General features: G+C 34.8%; 1 protein-coding gene across 1 annotated transcript in view; it reads right to left on the bottom strand.

Moving 5' to 3' along the window:
- ARHGAP15 (Rho GTPase activating protein 15) overlaps nucleotides 1-21796 on the bottom strand; it is a 609009-nt gene that overhangs the window by 476067 nt on the left and 111146 nt on the right. The window contains exon 6 of the mRNA XM_059927125.1: nucleotides 9371-9460. Coding sequence (XP_059783108.1) covers nucleotides 9371-9460 — 90 coding nt within the window. The remainder of the gene's footprint in view (nucleotides 1-9370; nucleotides 9461-21796) is intronic.

Here is a 21796-nt window from a genome sequence, read left to right as displayed (position 1 = left end):
TTTCTAACAGAAATGAGTGTTGATAAAATTCATCAGTCAATAACAGCCAAGAATAACTTCCTTAGATAAGTCATGGAAAATATACTTTCATGTTCAGGACAAAAATTACACAAGTGTGTCATTGCCTTCCCTGAATCCTCCATTCTATGACAGGACAGAGAGAAAGGACTGCCATCAGATGAATAACATCTAGGGCCATGGGATTTCAGGTTTATACTTAACAACATAAATAGAGACCTCCTTTGAATACCTCTCCAGAGCACCCAGCCAAGTCAAATCAGCAAAGTCAGTGTTGAAATGCCAACTAGCCACCAGATGGCAGCAATGCTTTTATGAATAATGCGGCATTATGTGCAGTCCATCTAACATTTCCTACGTTAATAATAGAACAATCCTTACTTTAGCAAAAGGACAGATTTGTTCCTAATGAGGCCAGCCATTTTTTTCATGTCACTAGTTATATTTTGTGGGATCTATTTGCTTTCTGGAATTTGGGCCCCCCCCAACATATTTATTTTCTTACACATTAAACATTAAATTGTTGTTGAATTTCATTTTGATATCATGGTAGAAAATGCCTGTGGCTTGAAACAAATATTTTCCTTTCTGATGGACAAATAACATCTGCGGTTGTAAATGTTCCAGTGTAGCTGTCAAAAGAGAAGGGTTTCACATAATTTCCTGCCACCCTCATCAGTCATCCTACACATCAAAAGAGTGTGTTCATAACCTCCCTTCCCATGAATTGATTTCAAATCTATCACAGATCTCAAATATCAGAAGCTTCTCTTCTACTTGATCATGGGTGTGAGAATTTTGAAAAATGAAGCACTGTTTAAATTCAAGTTTAAAAAAAAAATCCCCCAAAACTATCAAGGTCTATATTACTCGGGAAGGGAATCCTCAATATCAATGTTTCTTTCCCTTTTTGGGCTGTTTGCAGCATTTGTTAATTTTTCCACTGTAAATTTTTTTGGTTTGCACATGTTCACCAAGGAAGTCAGACTTAGAATTTCTCCCAGTGCTGGAAATAAAATGTTAGGCAAAGTGGTGGGATGAAGGCCAAGGATCTAATAGCTCTCTACTAAAAAGAAATTTATCTAAAGCCTCCAAGTGAATGTGCCTCCCTTGGTCTAACCACCTCATACTGATCTGATATCTGAAAACAGTTTAAACAGCTTCCTTCCTGATCCTTCCCCAGCATCAGGCCTTTCATTTCATCGTTTCTCTTAGATCATTTCTCAACATTCTGTCAAGATAAAAAACCAGCCTCCTCTCCTTTTCAAATACGGAGAATCCTTAACTGTCCTGCAGTGTTTACAGCCTTGCTTTTGAATATTTATTTTCTACTAAATTTTTAGTAACATATTTAACTCATATATTGAGAGGCTGCATAGATTCTACAAGTGGCCTCTCCAGTTCTGTATGAATGCTGGCATTTTCCTTTAATTTTAAACTTATTTTTTTTCTTGTGTACATTTCATACCTTTGTTATGGATGCTTGCTTTGTTATTTTCTTATACTGCTTTAAACATTGCTTTGAGGTTTGAGAGTTTTGCTCACCACTGCCCAGATTCTTCCCTGCTCAGTGACTTGTGGCATATAAATGCTGTGAATATATATTTTTTTCTCTTGCCTTCAGGTCCAGCCTCATTACCTTATGTTTCTAAAAACTGAATGGCAACAACTATATCTCTGCCAGTGATCCTACATTATCCAAAACCACTCAATTTTATTTCACCCTGTGTCACCCTCATGGACAAGCTATAAAATGTGATACCATTTACTGGCCCCATCTATTATTTATCAGCTTTAGGGATTAAATCGCTCCTTTTTCTGGAAAAAGCCTGTTTACTATTAAAAGAAATCACACTCATCATGAAACAAACACGGTTGTTCTCCTTTAAAATATAAAATAAGAATTTTGAAACAGATATGAAAAAGGAATAAATTGGTTTGAATGTTGTCTTGCTGGCATCAGTGTAATATCTTTTGTACTTTACAAGAGGAAAATTACAAATGGAAAAACCATAACACTTGATGATTCTACTTTGATGCCATGAAATCCCCTACTGGCAGTGGTGGCTTTTGCTCAGGTGGGTGTTATGAATTCCCAGGTTTGATCCCACATAACTCAGCTAGCCCCACTCTGGTTCTGCAGACATGGGGAACTGCACTGTTAGCCCATGTATGGCTCAGTGACCAACACACCAGTTCTACCAAAACATCAAGAGACAGAGTGTGTTCCATAAGAGGAGGGGATTTACATCATGATGCCAATAAATGAAGAACGGCATGTTGCATTTAGCCTGGTGTCAAACTAAAATCCAGAATTTATTACAAATGGACAATTCTTATCTTTGAGTAGATGGAGCCAGCTATTCCAGAAGGCAATGTGAAGTGAGCTAACCAGTGACATAAGCCCATTAGGTAACACACATCCATTCTTCTGCTAAAATATTAGAAGTATAAGAAGACAAGTCGACATTTTCTCTCTTTTTTCTTTATATTTTTAATTTTGATTAATTTTATTTTATTTTGGAACCTTAAAATCTTGGTTCTCTTGGCTAATTTGAGACTAAAAGGTACTAGTATGGCTATTGTCAAACTTTACTGTCATCCAGTAGCATTCTGCTTTGATGATAGTTTAAAAACAAATGAAGACAGTGAGGTAGAAGACAGTGAGGTAGCATTGTGCCCTTCGGTAGTTATAATAAAGAAGCTGTGCAAATGAGACCATATCCTCACAGACTACCATGCTTCATGGAATCACCAGGCAACATAAGCTTGCTATTGTTTTATTTGATAATACACCCAAGGTATCAGTATCTTAATTCTATACTTGAGATTATACCTGTTTTTTACAGAGATCTTTATTACTTCTCAAAAGCTGAACCAGAAAAAAGACAGTGGTTTCCAAGTAACATGGTCTGAACAAATAGGCATGTTCTTTATTTGAGGGGTGTACTTGCCATCCAAGGACTTGTTTCTGTTTCTCTTTTCATCAGTCAGGCTAACATGCTCTTTGGGTCTCACCTTAGAATTTTGCAATCAATTTTATTTCCTGCCCCCAGGCTCTCTCCTTTGCAGTAAGTCTTATACACGCTTAATGTTAATATCCCTAAATCAAATCCCCAATTATAAAAAATTATATCATTCCATTCACCAAAATTCTTCTGTGAAATCCTACTGGTAAAAATGAAGCCAAAATCATAAAAATAATATCCCTTCCCCTTCAATCACAAAATAAGTGTTGTCCTGATATCTAAGTAGGGGAATAAAAAGAGTTACTGTTGCCTCTCATTTGGGGGCATAGTTGCTGCACTTGTCTCTAAGTTCCCTTTTGCAAGATGCTCTCAATAGTTTGGTAGAGGCTTTCAGGGCAAAATGCTTTTCTTAAAGTGTTTACTGGGATATGACATTAATTAAATAACTTGTATTGATTAGATATTACATTAATTATACTATTTACTTATAGACTAGGATATTAAAAATAATTTCAGTAAGGTTTGAGGACACATATCCTTAGACAATGAATGAACAGATTTTCAATGGTATATTTAATCTTAGTCTCTTGGTTAAGTTCATAAGGTAGTACAGAGAATACAGAGACTCTGAATTGCATTTCACAGAGGCATACCTCTCCTACCCATTTTCTTCCAAAATCCACATCTGGAATTGTTCTCAAAAGTACTGTGAGATGATGTGGTTAGAAGATGAATACAATCCCATCTTATTTATGTTAAAAATCAGTCCTTTGGAGTTGCTTTCAAATACAGGGCTGTTTCATTTTAACCTTAACACAGATGGGAGGCAGGTGAGTTAAAAGCTTCTCTCTTATTTCTTTGGTGTGAAAAACTGTAAGTTGGAGGAGGGATCCTACCCTGGGTTCTACATAAAGTTACAACTGACATCGCCAAAACTGGAACACATGTCCCCAGACTCTTGTGCTCTCTCCACTGAACCTTCTGAATGATGGATGAATATCTAATAAGTAGATAAAATGATTGGGGACAAGAAAAAACTAAAAAAAACAACTGTATTAGACATTAATGCTGCTCTTACTCTGCTTTATTTTTAATGCCATGCCTTTTAAGATACTGTGAGTAATTCTCTAAAGTGAAACCAGCTTTACTCGAAATCTAATGCATATATGAATGTGAAGAATCATCCTTTTGCATTTAGTCTAACTACAAGCATTGAAAAATGAAAGAGAAAATTGATAAAAGCTCAGATTTGTTTTAAACCATCACTTTTAACAGAAGGAAATGGATAAAAGCAAAATACCAGTAGTTTTCCTTTTGGCTTAAAATGACATTTTCCAAGATGTTATTAAATTATCTTCGCATTAATAAACTTAAGTAGTACTTAAAGATTTTAAGCTAAGACATATTCAGATCAGGAAGAGCTATCAAATTATGTTTAAATGTAAAGCATATCCATGGAAAATATTACATGAATACGTTTAATACACATTATAGTCAGAAGACTCCATCCAAAGTCAGAAAAGAAATACAACTAATGATAAATCTATTCCGAGATTTACTTTTAGGGACAGAATTGGCTTCCTTGAGATATTTTTATACATTAAAAATGAATCTCAAATCCAAGAAATTTGGCTATGGTTTTTGTTGAGGTTATAACTTGGTGGTGAGAGGAAAAAAAACAGACTTTCATCTTCTTGAGTCATTTAATTTTTTTCTTCCTTTAAGGCAGGCAATTGATATAGTTCTAATCAACCATAATTCATTAATAGTAGAATTATCTTATTTAAATCATGTAATCTGTAGATGAGCCCGCTGCATGTTCATGGGTGAAATTTTTTGAAAATTTTATTTGAAAGGAAACTCAGAAAAACTGAGGCCTAGTCACTGGCTGGCTCTTAGAAAAGGTTTCATTATTTCAAATGAGTAATCAACTACTGTTGTAATGAAAAGGACCAAGAAAACATAGTATTTTTCTTATTCTTAACCCCCATTTTAAAAAGTGACTAGAGTTGACACTCCAGAAATCATCTTGGAATACAGAGCCTATATTGTGGACACAATTTCTTAAAATTTTTTTATGACAATGAATTTCTTTTTTTTTTTTACTAAAACAATGCAATTTTAGCCTTAGCAGTAACCACTGAATTGGTTAAAAGGTTTCCAGTCTTCTGGTTTAAAAATGCAGTATGGGATATAGTCTCTATCTTCGTGTATTCTTTGGGGAGGCAAAACTAATTTACATGACAGGAGTAAAGAATATTTTAGTGCTAAATTAAAAGGCATGGAATTAATTACAGTGCTTGGGACCATCATATATTTAATAAGAGGGCAGCTTCTTGGAGGTTGGGAATGTTTTAGAGGTGTGTCGTCTATTTATTTGATAGCCATATCATGAACTCCTTTTCCCCAGACTTTCAAAAATGTTTAGCTCAGAGAGCCTTATGTTCAAAGGAAGGAAGGAAACCTGAGTGAAACTTTTCCTTCAACTTTGAAACAAAAAGATATTAGATGTTTAAAAATTACTGATTGTTATAAATTATTTTACAACCATTTTCTCAATTGAACTTCTATTGAAAGGCTTTGTAAATGCTTGACGTATCCGTGAGGAAAGAGAAGGTGACAGAAGCACTGCTTATGTTACAGATGCTGCCTGACAATACTGCCATCCTTTCACATGGTTTTATTTAGTTATTACAAGTATCTCTCTGTAAATGACATTTAGGATTATTTAAGATTATGTTGTAATCCTTTTAATCCTCAGTGCTTTAAATTTCAGGCTAAACACCAAAGAGCAAACTAGCACTTAGCAGAAATGCTTAAAACATGTGATTTGAACATAAATCTTTTTATTCACTCTTTCCCTGATGAAGACCTAGGGTTGCTCTTAACTAAAAAAACTTGTACCACATTTCATTACAATTTACTCGGTTGCTAAATGCTTTCTCAAGCTACATCAAACTTGTGATGGTCCTTGACAATTATGCTAAATGCAGAATTGAACAAAAGTTAGCAGCAATGAACATTTACTAGTTTAACTTAGAGTGTGTATGACCTTTATAATAAGTACAATATGTCTTTCAGTGTTGGTAGTGTATGTGTGTGGAAAGGACCATTCTATTTCTTAACGTCAAGCTATTACATGTGGGTATATACATTGACACATACATCATATATGCATACATGTATGTACATTTATACTTTAAACACATATTATGACTTGTCTATGTCTACTTTACATATATATATTATAGAAGTTGCTAAGTATCTTTAATATATTATTTATTATTAAAGCCACTTATGTCAAAAACTGCTCTAAAATAGGCAGATGTCCTTGAACTCAGCCAGTGAGCATCATTCTGAATTACTGAGAATAGTTGAATACAAAACCTAATTAATTAATGCTGTCACAGTTATGTTACTACGTACCAACCAAATAAGATTGAATCTACATCAAGAGTTTAATAAGACTTTGACTATAAAGAAAATTTGACTTCTAATGCAAAAAGAAAATGAACTCAAATGTCCAAATGACATATACAAAGGAAACAAATGAAATCCTTCCATTTTTTTGTGTCACAAGTGTTTGCTTCTGAGTCTTTCAAGCATATCTCAGGCACATATTTGTTTGTTTTCCTCTTCATTTTAAGTTCAACTTCTCTAGAGACATTGTAATTATGTGGCATATAACTGCTAATCCATCAACTTTTTAAAGACAGATTTCAAATTTTAAATTATTTCTAATTTTGCTTTTCCTTGATTTTTCTTGAACCAAAAATCTCAATAGTCATTTGCTATCTGTAATCTATAATTCATAGACTGAGATTGAACACCATGCCTAATTCAAACTTGGTATTCTAAAGCTATTTCTGATGTAGCACATCGGCTAAAACTGTGATGGTCTTTTCCACTGAGGAAGAAATACTTCATTATCCTGTAGGTAATGAAACCCTTGAACACACACACTCAGATACCCGACAATGCCTTAATACCATGTTTTTGAGATATAATCATGTTTATTCTGATCATTTGCGAGTTATTCCAGCTAATGTACCTAATCAAATATTGATGGAAGTCATCTAGAGCTAGCTCTCTGACAAATCCTTCCCGATGCTTTTTTGTTAACAGAACTATAAAAGCTATCTCTATTGTTCCTCTCGAAATGCTTACTTTCACTATGGATACGTATTAGTCAATTTTACCTAAGCTCATGTGTTTAGGTGATGAAAAGATTTCAGCATGACAAGAAAACCACATGATTCACCCCAAAAAGAATGAAGCAGGAAACGAAACCTGAATCTTTCTTTAGTTTTATTATTTGCAACATCCTTATCATCACCTCTTGTTTCTCTAAACTAAAGGGTACAAGACAAAAAAAGATAAACTGGATGTAAGAAAACTGAAGTCCCATGAACTGCTCAGGTACCTTACAAACAAAGCTAACTGGCAAGATTTTCACCTCCGAAAGGCTACCAAAAGTGAGAATAGTTTTAATATCTTTGGAAGTACCTACATTCAGAAATAAGAAAAATGAGTAAAATATTATAACAGAGGTAGTCACACCCCGAAAAGGTTAGGATGATACATATTCTCAGTGTAGTGGTTTAAATATACATCTATGCATATTATATTCACAGCTATGTAAAATTATACTTAAATATTTTCTTCCATATTTGCAGCCCTGTACACATCATACATATTTGATTATCATCCTCATTTGTGATCTAACTTAAGTCTTCATAAGGTTAACAGAAGGAACTGAAAAAGTCTTCCTTAGTTCAACTCCGAGGGTTTCTACTATTCAAGAATTATGTCAGTGTCAAATTTTAATGTCTTTATTTTTGTTTTGTTTCATCTTTTTTAATGTCTTTATTTTATAACATTGATGATTAGGATGCTAAACTCACAATACATAATAAAACTAAACCACTTAGCTCACCCTGCCCTGTTCAGAACTAGCCATACTGATTATCTAGGTTGTCAGAGAGGCTAGGATTATAGCCCCTAAATTTTCTTATTTATAGCAGAATAAAAAAAAAAAAAAAAAAAAGCAAGAAATTGGGAGACAGAGTATATCACTGATCTACAATTCTTCACTTTAAAACAAAATTTAATTTTACTTCTTGATTCTGTAAGTTCACCTTCTAATCACTTTTGGCTTTAGTCCTTTGATTTCTTGGCAAGTATGTTTAGTTTTCTTTATTTCTTTTTTTTGTTTTTCTTCTTTCCTTCCTTTCTTTCTTCCTCATTTTTGGTTAAAACGAAAAACAAAAACAAAAAAAACTCTACCATATAAAAATGAATACCTAAATAGAATTCAACTATAATCAGAAAAATAAGTTATTCCATAATATGTTAAAAGTGTTTTTTCATTTTGTTTTGTTTTGTTTTTTTAATTAACATTAAGTCCAAATTATTTGGCTAGACCTCATTTAGCATTTGGAAAATGCAAAAACAAACTGAAAATCAGTTTTTTCTTCCCAGTGAGAGTTCAGATAAGAAATGTCACCTACCTATACTTCTATAAGACCCAATACATTAATTTTAGTGATACATTTAAGAACAGAATTGACTTTTCTTCAAGGGCTAAAATGGTCTCAGAAGACATTTGATATAATAATTATAATCTAGTTCCTACTAAATGATATAAATTCTAAAATACACCTATAAAGTTATTGGTTACTTTGGAGATATAAAAGTAAATTAAATGTCATGTAAATATAGAAAAAGATCAACTTCCATAATCTGAAGTTATTAATTGCCAAAGGGATTTCAGTAACATCATATGTGAAATATTAAGTTTTCCCATTTCCTTTTTTTCAAGGATTTCATCTGGTGCTTTCCATTCAAAGGAACATGATTGAAATTATTAATCACAGTTATTTTTTTCCAAAAAATTAAATTATACAATATGAAAAGTCCAATTTTTATAACTGTTCAGCTCTCTCCATCCCCCAAGTTACACTGGTAAATATAATTTATGACTGGAAAGCAGGAATGGCAATGAATGCAAATAGTTTATCATAATTAGCAAATCTTACTTTGTTTATGTCTGAAAGTCCTACATTAAATCTATTTAAGCCAAGCATTCTAGGTTTGAACCACAAACAGCTATCAAATACACTGCAAAATTCAATGACTTTTGGGTATATAATAAATCACCACACAACATATATTTTGTGTTTAGATAGCAACCAGTCACCAGGGAAAAACAACAAAACAACCAAAATTCAACAAGGAAGAGAAGCCAGGTTTTTCACAATGACCTCCACACAACTAGTTCATGCACATGAAAACATCATAACAAGGTAGTCTTGTTTTGATTACCCAAGAGAGCTCAGATTTAGAAGGAATAGGAATAATTTGAATCTATGTAGCATTCTTACCTGAAAGACATTCTTTCTGCTTGATTTTTCTTTGGCCCATTCAATATATGCCCCACACAAATCCACACTTTCTGGTTTGTGCCCAGTTTTCTGCAAACGAAAATGCCATAAGAATAAAAAGCATACAACACTGGAGATGCACGTCAGAAAAAATAAAGCTTTATTGACTTAGCAGCTATATATTTATGTAAAGCCTTTCTTACCTTTTTTCCAGTTTCAAATAGATATCCTCACCCTCATGTTCATTGCAGCATTATTTACAATAGCCAAAACATGGAAATGACCTAAGTGTCCATCAATCCATCAATGGATGAATGGATAAAGAAAATGTTTTATATAATATAATGTTTTATATTATGTGTGTGTGTGTATATATATATATATATATACATATATATATATATACACACACACACATACACACGTAAGTAAGACAGGAAACAAATTCTGCATGATTTCACTTTTATGTGGAATCTGAAAGTCTAACTCATAGAAACAGGGTGGTTACCAAGCACTGGGGTAATTGGAAGATGTTTGTCAAAGGGTACAGACTTTCAGTTTTAAGATGAATAAGTTCTGGGGATCGAATATATAGCATGGTGACTATAGTTAACACTTTACTGTATACTTGAAAATTGCGAAGAGAGTAGATCTTAAATGTTAGAACCACACATACACACACACAAAAATGTAACTATGTGAGGTGATGAATGTTACTAACTAACCTAATTGTGGTAATCGTTTCACAGTATATCTGTATATCAAATCACCATATTTCATGCCTTAAACTTACACAGTATTGTCAATTATATCTCAATAAAGCTGAAAAAAAGAAAAAACAGACTTAATAAATATTAAGTGCCAACTGTATGCCTTTTAGAAATTCATTTTTCAGACTTTAAGTCTATACACATAAGTATAATGTGTATTTGTATTTAGTAAATTTAATTTAGATCAAATAGATTATGGCGTGTGCCTCCTTTCACACAATACAATGTGTACGTTACTGAAAAGCTGTTTTTACTTCAGTAATTCATAATAATCAGTTAATGGGAATATCCTCTGTATTTGTCTCTTCATATTTTTATTTAGTTCAAGTGAATCACACTTACATAACTTTAAATTTGCAAAACTCCAAACATTAAACAAAAACTTACCTGTTTGGGAGATTTTTTACTATTTTTAAAGAAAGTTAAGCCACATTTCAGAGACTCCAACTATTTTCATATGTTCTGAGCTACTCTAGGTTTTCCTATAGATAAATTCAGTTTCCTCAAGCCATTTTCAATAGAATACTTTAAAGTTTAAAAGCTTATGATATTTTTAGACAATGTGTTTAACAGTATGAACTTTAGGTTAAAGCATCAAATTATGGAAAAAATTGCAAAAATTTTATAAGAAATCTGTCCACAATTGTTGCCTCATAGCCACTATGTTCTATTGGTTTAAAAGAAATAAATTATTTTTCAGAAGAAGCCAGAAATATGGGGTCTTTTAATAGTAAATTGTGAGATTTTTTGAATTTTGGCAACTCAATAAAAATTTTTTTGGAAACATTATACAGGCCAAGCATAACTTTCCTTCAGGATAAATTTGGCTGGCAAGATGGCAATTGATAGCATAGCTTTCCTTTGTTATTTGGTAGTAATCTCAGGAAAAACTAATCAAGATGACCATGACTCTTATGGATGCTTCAGATAGTGAAATATTTTTACTGTTTTCCCATAATCTGCCACCCAGGTCATCACGGCTGTGGAAAATCTCAAGGCACAATAATAATGTTCATTGTTAAGTGATTTATGACATAGAAAAATTAAGAGAAACCTGCTTCTACAGTTAATTGAATTATGGGACACTCAGAACCAATAAATATATATAACAAAAAGGATTATCTCTCCCAGATAATGCAGTCAGGAAAAAAAGATGGAATATGATTTTATATAAGAAGCACTTTTTATGGGCCAAACACTTCTCTATGTGTTTTATGGCTATCAATTCTTTTAATTCTTATAATACCTGTATGAAATAGGTATTATTATTTTTTTTTATAAATTTATTTATTTTTGGCTGCGTTGGGTCTTCGTTGCTGCATGTGGGCTTTCTCTAGTTGTGGCGAGCAGAGGCTACTCTTCGTTGCGGTGTGTGGGCTTCTCATGGCAGTGGCTTCTCTTGTTGCAGAGCACGGGCTCTAGGGGCATGGGCTTCAGTAGTTGTGGCATGTGGGCTCAGTAATTGTGGCTCACAGGCTCTAGAGTGCAGGCTCAGTAGTTGTGGTACACGGGCTTAGTTGCTCCACTGCATGTGGGATCTTCCTGGACCAGGGCTTGAACCCGTGTCCCCTGCATTGGCAGGTGGATTCTTAACCACTGCGCTACCACGGAAGCCCAGTAGGTATTATTATTATTACCATGTTACAGGCAAGAAAATATGCCAGAATGGTTAGGTAAGCTTTCCCAAGGTAACATAGGTAGAAAAGGAGGTGCCAGGATTTAAATGCTAGCAGTGCCCCTCCAGAGTCTGTTTTTAACCACTAAGTAGTCCTTAAAAATTGAATATACACTATGATCATATTCATGCTAAAACATGAAACATTTTGGGAAAAGATATGCTTTTCTTACTAGACTAGTACAGACATATTGATCTTGTTTCTGTCCTTCTCTGTTGAACTTGATCTTCCCATTGGGCCTTTACACCACCTGTTTACCTGGAATACCTCCCAATCTTCACATGGCTGACTCCTTCTTCTCCATCATGTCTCAGCTGAATGTCACCTTGTCAGAGGTCTTCTCTCTGACTGCCTTATATAAAATCATGGCATTCCAGGACTCCTGATTACTCTCTACCTATTTATTTTAATTTCACCACAGCCTTCTTCCTAACCGAAATTAATATATATATAGTTTTATATGCTGACTGTGTTTTTCTCCCACTGGAATTTAACTCCCTGAGCTGGGACCTTGTTTGCCTTTTCCTCCACTATTTTTCCAATGTATGGAACAGTACCTGGTACATAGTTGTTGTTCAATGAATATTTGCTAAATTTGTGCATGAAGGGAAATACCAAAATGCAACTAGCATTTGTGCTTTGGAAGGAAGGTTTGGGCATCTTAAAATTCCCAATTTTATAACAAGCAAGATTTGTATTTGGTTTAATGGTTAAGCAGTCTTTGCTTTGTGATTTGGCAAAATGTAAACAGTTTAATGGACTCATATGTGGATTGAACCTAGGATTTCACAGAATCATGCAATAAACACTTATTGTATATATACTAAGTGTAAGTGTGTTAGCTACTGTGTTGGCCTATATCTTGACTCTTCCTTTAAGAATCACATCCTAGCCTCAGACTCTGTATAATTATCTATAGACTCTCTCTATAGAGAGAGAGAGCTAGAGGAGACTTATGGGTAAAAAGCAATCTAAGCTTTGCCAGTGTGCTTACTATCTAGCTCTGCCAGCCTCTAGCTGTTCTCATCAGCATCATATGCTAAATCCAATGGCTTTGGCACCTGGCTTGGGTTCATCTCAGTCCGAACACTGCCCATTACACTTAGTCACCTCCTAGTGCTCATTCATGTGACCTTGACCCATCTCTTACATTCCTCATGAGTTCACTGCTTTACCTCCTCTCCACATTAGCAATCTTCATTGGGCTTTCCGCCTAACAAATCCCACTTTCTGAATCTGCCTTACTCCCACCTTGTTATGTTTGATTTTCGAGGTTATTGAAATCTGCAGACCTTTGTGTGTTGTCGCAGCCTCTCAAGCCCTTGATTTCACTTCCTTTCATGTCCAGACCTGTGCCTCTGATTCCGCAGTCAATTCAGCCTCTCTCTCTCTCTTTCTCTCTCTCTCTCCCTCCCTCATTCGATGATCCACTCCACTCTCTCATCTACTTTTTCTTTTTCTACAATCTTCCTCATATTCCTCAATTCTAGAGAAATAACTTGACTACTCAATGTAATAACATTACAAATAATGGCCACCTACTTCAGCGGGGCTTTTGACTCTACTTAGCAACACTATTATTACTGTGATAAGGACACAACGTATCCATGAAATCATTACCAAGACCAACATCATGAATACTTTGCAAACTTTTTATGCGCTCCTAGTCAGTTTCTACTCTTCCTCATGGTACCTCTCTCCCAAAGCTTTACCTTTTTCAAGCCCACCAAATGGCTTACTCATAATTCAGAGAGATCATAGAGCCCTGGTGCTAGAACATTCGCCATTCTTCCCTCTTTCATAGTTAGTCTGTGTAATGCAAATGAACAAACAGAAACTTTAATAAATTTTTATATGTCTTGCCCTCTGAAAGCTTTATATCAACTTCTCATTTATTCCTTACAACAAACTTGTGAAGTTAATACCATTGCCTTTAACTGACATGTGAAGAAAACTCAAGCAGGGAGTGGTTAAGTGCCTTACATAAGCTCATGCACTTAATAAGGACCTCAGCTGAGATACGAATTCATTTTTATCTGACTCCAAGTCCCAAGTCCTTATCACAACACAATATACTGCCTCCCCTCCATACCTATCCTTTCCCCCTGCTAGGTCACATAATGCCTTTTTCAGGTCCCAAAGTAAGAATTACCACTTTCTATTTCTTCCCTGTAAGTGTCATCATTTCCGACTTTTGCATCTGTTTCCCAAAATTTTGGACCTGGGTCTGTGACTCTGGTCCACCTGTCCAATGAACTCCCATGTCTGGGCATGACAGTGTCATCTATGAGCATCAAAATTACCTGGCCTTTCAGTGCCATATACTGCATGAACTCACAAGGCATGTCTTGTTTTGCCTCAGAGTAAGAGATGCTCCTTCTTCAGCCCAAGGTTTTTCCTCTATAGTTCCTAATTCTATCCAATCTCATTCCTTATTTTCCCTCAAGTAGATTATATCCTTTAGACTATAATCACACTCAAGTGATTATAAAAAAAAATAAAAAAATAGAAGAAAGCAAGCACCAATGTCACAACTTCACGTTTTCTCAATCTCACCTATTTCCTTTCATGATTACCAGGATTGTTCAGAGTTTCCTGCAGTCACATTCTCTGCTCCTGTTCTATTCTCTTCTCAACCCACTGCAATCTTTTATCCCCTTCCTTGGCTAATCGAATTCGTCTTAACTATTAAGGTCAACAAAACAGTCTGATGCTTTCTCTCCCATCAACATTCTGGTTGAACTCTGTAGTACTATGAGATTCTGCTGGCCCTTCTTAAAACCCTCTGTCCTTCAGCTAAGGAGACATTTTCTCTCCAAATTCTTCTTTCACCTTTTATACTTTTCCTTCTCTGTTTTTTTTTTTTTCCTCACTGACTTTTCTTCCATATCCAATTTCTTAAATGTTAGTAATCCTTGGTTCATGGTTCTAGGCTTTCGTTGTTTCTCATAGTTTACATGCTTGCTGTGAGTTTTGATTTTGCCTGTGGCCTGATCCATCGCTTATTTATGTTCACTCCCCATGGCTCCTCTGGTGCCCAGCTCCCTCTTATGTCCCAAAACACTATTTTCTAACTATCATTAGGATGTAGCACAGACATCTCCTTGAAATCACTGTCTTCTTCTCAGACTTGTCCCCTTTTTTCTATTGCTTGTCTTGGCTAATCATTTATCTCCTTCACTCTCTTCACTTTCTTAGTTCTCCTCTTTCCATCAATAGCCACAACCAAAAGGTACAAAGCCCAAATTCCAGAACGAGATCACAATCTCATTTAAGTTCTTATTTTCTCTCATCTGAATTTCTCTCCTTCCCGTTTCCTCTGAACTCAGTAAAAAACCATTTCAATTCATTCTCCACGTTTTGAATTTTTTTCCTAAAATACAAATCTCACAATATTTCTCCTAGAAAACTTGTTATCTACAAGATAACGTACAAATCCCTTAGTAGAGTATACAGGCTTCTCTTCATCATCCCCCAACCACCTTCTCAGTTCCATTCATCCCTCCTTTTTTCTATACGCCAGCAATGCTGAATTCAAGGCAGTTTCCAAAATGCAACATGCTTTCACAACTCTGTATTTTGGGGATCTGAGTATGCATGTACCCTTTTCATCTGAAAAACAGGTATTTCTCTCTTCATCCACTCTCCTTGCCTGCCATCTGCCCCAATCCTGCTCATTTTCATGATGTAACTCCAAAATAATTTCCACGAGGCTCTCCTTCACCTCTGCAGGCAGTCACTCTTTCCTTCTCACCATTTCCCCTACTCTGAAAAACAGGTTTGTTTTTTTTTTTTTACAATTTGTTTTGTTATCCACACATTGCAACTACTTTTGGATGTGTCTCTTTCCCCCAGCTATACAATCAGAGAACAAGCTGGGTTTGTCTTTTCGGTCTTTATTTTCCCCCAGTTTAGCAAAGTGGCCCAAAGTAAGCACTCAACAGAAGTTTGTTAACCTTTGAATGAATTTATGAACTGGATGGAAAATTGCAATAGAAAATTTGCAGATTCATTCCAATGAATTAATAAATAAAATTAAAAATACAGCTCAGAATTATAGTTTACAAAATGAGAAATATTTAGGACATAAAAATCAATACATTCCCATTTATACTGACCTTTAATAGGAACTGATCTTATGGCAAAATTGAAGCAAATAATAGAGATTTGGGGTGAATTTAAAAGTATGCCAGAAAAAGCTAAAGTGATTTTGGTAAAAGTCAAGCAAATAAAAATATTAGCCTCAAGAAAAGAAAACTAAGATAAGTAAATGAAGGACTATATAAAAATGATCCTAATCAATTGTTTATTTTTACAAAGTTAAAGCAGAAAGACCTAGGCTTGAAGAACAACTTTAGGGACTAGACTTTATTAGAAGGGAAAATTATCAGTGTTTAAGTGTTGTTAAATATTGGAATAAGTAGTTCAGAAAAGTTGTAGAATTTATTTGGAAGACAGTCAAGATTTTATTCAGTCTGAAATTAAAGAATCCTTTAATAGAAAACGTATTTCTGATTCTACAGCTATAAAACACATGAAAAAGTCTGCTGAACTATATGATGCCAATGTATCACATTGTACATCATTATAAAAATGTACTTCTAAAAATTGACTAAATATAAACTTAAGCCTAAGAGTATACATATATCTATTCTGGGTAAACTTAAAATATAAATGACTGATTTTAAAATATTTAAATAGAATTATTTAAAAGTTACTGCTTCTGGACAATAAAACATAAAAGCCTCTTTGTTGGAGAAATGTGAAGTCATTAAAAATTGATCTTAGGTCTTGTCCACTTCTGATTTTTATTATTCTCTTAGTCCATCTTTACCATTTCTCAATAATAGCGGACAGGGTATTCTCTCCATAATATATTTTTCTCTGACTTAGATTAAACCTTTGGGATTAAGTTTCCCATTTTTCTTTATGGGATATTTGGGGGCTTTTAATGTATATTAAGAAAATATCAAAGGCCAGATGCTCTTTTGCTTGATGGCATTTTCCATGATGAAGACTGGGCATGTGTGTGGGCAACAAATCACTGGGCCACTCATTCTCATACCCTTATTACTAGATGTGGTTGAAAAAAAGTCAAGGCTCAGATTTTATGAAAGTTTATTAGCTACCATTTTTTATTTTGGATTAATTGCTATTCCAGAATATAGACTCAGATTGTCCTTATCAGTCTGAAACATGAAACACAAAATCTGTTTAGAGGAATTAAGTTTTATCACATAACTGGTTTTGATTCTGGAAAATCAGTCATGGAGGAGGATAAAACTCATTTATAAATTCTCATTTGGGCAAAATGATTTAGGAAAGAGTGCTGAATGGATACCTGATCTTATTAATGTCTAAAGTATGGCCGCTGTCAACATAGAAGAGGATACTTTGATTGTAAGATGTGGGTTTTATGTATATGAATATAAATGGTGTTAATAATAACTGAAATTGTTTCTCCAGTGAAATTTCTCAGTATATTACAAGACCAAATCAAACCAGATTTTCAGAAAAGCAAAGCCTTGTTAGTGATTTGGAGCACTAGAATGTTATGTGTTTGTTTGTTTGTTTGTTGAGGAGAAAGTATTCTCCCCTTTTTAAGAATTTATTGCATTTATTCCTGAATCAAAATCTTGCTAGAATAAATATAATAGCTTCTATTTAATCTATGTTTGTTGCATGCTTATATTGCCTTAAATTTACACTACATAAAAACTATTTAATTCTGCAATGTGAGCGACTTGGGCACGTTTTTGATGCCTCAGGCACCTCCTCAGATTCCCTCCTTAGACCCTCATTCTTTCAGTCTGCCTCAGTTGTCCCTGTAGATGACCAGGGCTGCTTGGGCCCATATGGTCCCACTTCCTGTGGATGACCAGACACCTTCTTGGAATGCAAGGCCCTCCTGGGTTGCCAAGGTGCAGACTGGCTTTTACATCCCTACCACATCCAGATTTGGATAAAATACTATTTTACAGGGTGTAGGATCTGACCTTCTGCATAGCCATCCAAGGGTGTGCCCAGGATCCATATAATACAGGGAGTAAATACTCCAGGTGATAAATTTTAACCAAAAGGAAGCAAGAAATGGGAAGAAACAGGGTCGATATATTCCTTCTCCTACCTCCATCCCTTCCTCCTACAGACTGCTTCATGCTTTCTCCAGTTTATTTGCAGCTTCTTTGCAAGTCAAGTGGTACACCTGCCCAGTGGTTCTCTGTGTCTCTGAGGCTCACTGTAGAGTAGTAGCCAGCATGCTAACACATCCTCTCTTCTATTTCGCATCATCTCCTGCCTCACTTCCTTTTTACTTCACTCTCTGTGTCTTGGGCTCATGCCTCCCAAATAAAGCATGGATGCTTAATTTGGGCTTTGTTTACTAGGGAATCAGGACTGAGACAGTTGATGTTACTCTCCTGTGTCAGGGAGGCATAGCTCTCCATCGAAATGTGTGCAGGGCTCCCTCTTCAGGAGTCTAGAGTTGTCACTGGAAAGTATTGGGTTGGCCAAAAAGTTCATTCTGGTTTTTCCATAAGATGTTACAGGAAAACCCAAAAGAACTTTTTGGCCAACCCAACAGCTCACCAGCCAAAGGCTCCATTTTTTTCTATCCCCCTTTGCAGCAACCTGTGGCCACATTACCCACTCTCATCACTGGAATGTGAGCAAGAACAAAGTGAGACACCTCTGGGCTCACAGCTTTTAAAGAACATGAAGATTTTCCTATGCTCTCTTAACGTTTCCTTCATCTGCCACTAGGGGGTGACAAAACCAAATGATGGGAGAAGCACAATGTAGCAGAAAGCTGACCAGGAATATCTGTTTTGGCCTATGGTATGAGTAAGAAATGAGGTTCTGAAGACATTTTGAATTGTATTTGGACAGCAGGTAGTGTTTCTTTACCTGAAAAATCTTGATATTATTGTTAAGAAAACTAAGACAAGGATTTTGAAGTATACTGTCATTAAGTGAGTTTGTACATTTGAATTCAATTCTGCTTCCAAAGTCTGTTCTCTTAACCACTATACTCAATTGCTTCATGTAATAATCATACCAATAATACCAATAATAAATATAACTAATATTTATTATCTTTGCTGTGTGTCAGGCTTGCTACATCAATTTCCTCACACAATCTCACGATAGCTCTATGAGGTAGGTACTCTTATTAACCCCATACTGCAGCTGAGACATCAAAGAATTTTAGCAACAAATAAAATGTGAACCTGGGATTCCTAATTAGAAGCCCCTATTTCTACCTAATATGGTATACTGCTTCCCAGAGCATTTCAATTTAGTAGTGACTTTTAAAGGAAGAATAAATACATATATTCAGTAAATTTAAAACTGCATTGTGGAGTAAAAGCCCATTTTATCTTAGAGAAATGTAAGCTCTAAATCAGATGTATTACACTGACCAAAATGATAAACCACAGAAAGTCAAGCTTCATAATTAAAATAGTTTTCTGAAAGAGCCTAAGGTGAGGTTTATTGGACAGTAAGCTATTATCCATTTATAAAGCATCCTATCAATTTCATAGATTTTTGTGGTTATTAAAAATTATGTATGATACAGAATTTATTGTGGTTAATGGCCAAATCTTGAGAAAATTATAACCAGAGAACACGGCTTCATTTATATTAATATCGATCACTCGATTTCATTTTTTTCCTTATAAAGTTTGTGTTAATAAAACACTAGAATTCATTTTTCCTTTTTTCCTTTCTTTCTTTGATCTCCACCTGTCATCCTCCAGATTTTGGACTGTTTTTTCTTTTACTTTTAATTTTTAAATGTGTGTTGAGACCATATGATAGTGCAATCTATGGCTGTACTAATAACCTGCCCCAATGTTAACCATGCTGACTTCACCAAAGGACTATTATTGTGAGAATTTAAAATGCCTTCGTTAGGCTGAGGTTGGTAGGTCTATTGTTTGCACCTCCATTTTTATGATCTTTTTGAGCAGGGATCTGAATAAGGGCTTAACACTCACTTTACAAAAATAAAATCATTCCATATTCATTTTGTACAGATTACTCAATAATTCATGAATAGCTGTCTGATTGAAACTATTTTCATCTTTTTTTGCTAAATCACATCATTTTACTCCCATAAATAAGTCCATTTTGTTATTAGAGTCATGCTACAGTGAATGAACATTAAATACACCGCATTATTTAATTAATGCTTGTGCTCATTAATAAAGTAAATAAATAATTTTATTTAGTAATAAATAAAGTAAAATAAAGTAAATAATATTAAGAAAAAGTAAACAAATTATTTTAATGAAGTCTTTTATAATACTCTTTTTTTGCTTTCAAGGTTATGGCTGAATGAGTGGTCTAAAAAAGTTAATAGTTTATTAAATGCCTTGGAAGAGTTTTCTGTCATTAGAAGTAAAATTTGCCAGTGTTTGCCTCTGATTAGAAGTATTAGTACAATGTAAGGTAAAAAACATAAAAGTAGCCCAAAAAATCCCAGTTACATACACAATCAACATGTAGGCTCCATATCAAACATACTGGCTTTAGAACTATACAGTTTGAGGGGAGAAATAGTCCCTAAAATGTTTATAATACTTCTGAATTTATGTCAAAAGTGACACTAAGTTTTCTGAGTACCATGAGATAAATATAAAAGGAATTAAGGTCCACTTGGTCTGATTTTTGGTGGATGTGGAGACAAGAAATTTCCTAATCAGAAATAGACTTTGCATGATGCATTTATCTCAGTAGGGTACCACACTGAACATATATTCTGGAATCACATGAAAACACCTCCAGGTTGCTACTGGTGCTCACTAATGTGCTGATACACCCATGTTTTGGGCACAGCATATTTTTTAGTTCTTCTTAGATGAATCACCCTGCTTGCTTTCTTTGCACTAGGACTTCTTTAGCAATGACCATGCTGCTAAAAGATCAGGTCATAGGAGAATATTAATATATATTCTGAGTAAGAAGATGCCCTGTGATTTACTAAATGCATTGGGCCATAATGATGACAGACTTAGCCGTTTTGCTATTATCTTTGTCAATAAGAGCACAGGCGTTATTACTCTCATCTATTTCCATATATTTTTAGAATAGGTTTTTCAAATAATTTACCAAGTCCTATCTTCATTGTTTTAACTGTAGGAAAAATATATCTTAACTCCCCAAACTGTCTCTGAAAACTCTGAATCTCTCTTAATTTGAGCATATGTAGTATAAACTATAAAGGGCTCCACAGTGCCTACAGAAAGAAATCATCTCTTCCCACAATCCTGTTCAAGGTCTTTCATGAGCTGATTCCACACTGACTTTCTAACCAAGTCAGAGTGCTTGCTGTCCTACAACACTGTTCCTCAACTTTTTTTGAGGCAATCCCTCACTGGCAGTGCATCCAGACAACTTACAGAAGAAACACAAAATAGTCTGGACTGGGGCATATGCACCCTAGGACTCAGGCAACCACCAAGAAACATTTTTAAGAGCAATGACTAGCACAGTATGTGGAACAAGGCAAGCGATCGATAATATCTGGAAAATAAACAAATACATTAAGGAATTAATTTCCCACATTTTATCATTGCTTACTCCCTTTTTTCCATGTAAAGTGTCTTTTCGCCCCATTTCTGCAATGAAATCCTATTCAGCCTTCAAAAACTTCCTCAAATGTCACTTCCTCTAACGGATATATTTAGAATCCTTTCCAGCTGGAAGCCATATCTCTCTTCTCTTAGTTACCATGAAACTAACCCATGTCTCTGTTCATGCCATTTTGGAGTAACTATCAATGTCTACTTTTTCTCTAAAATTACTTGATTTATGGGCATGCTTTCTATTTGTTTCTAGACCCTCAAGTGAAAGATCTGAGTTTGTTTCATTTTTGTGTCTTTCCTAATACCTAGCATCGTGGCTTAATATCAAGGACCCTAAGTGATATTTCCAGAATGAACTAATGGAGAGATACATAAGCTGACCATTACTTG

Source organism: Balaenoptera ricei, chromosome 7, assembly GCF_028023285.1.
Source record: "Balaenoptera ricei isolate mBalRic1 chromosome 7, mBalRic1.hap2, whole genome shotgun sequence".
Taxonomy (NCBI): Eukaryota; Metazoa; Chordata; class Mammalia; order Artiodactyla; family Balaenopteridae; genus Balaenoptera; species Balaenoptera ricei.
The sequence above is the reverse complement of the archived record's forward strand: the minus strand, read 5'-3'. Positions and strand labels throughout refer to the sequence as shown.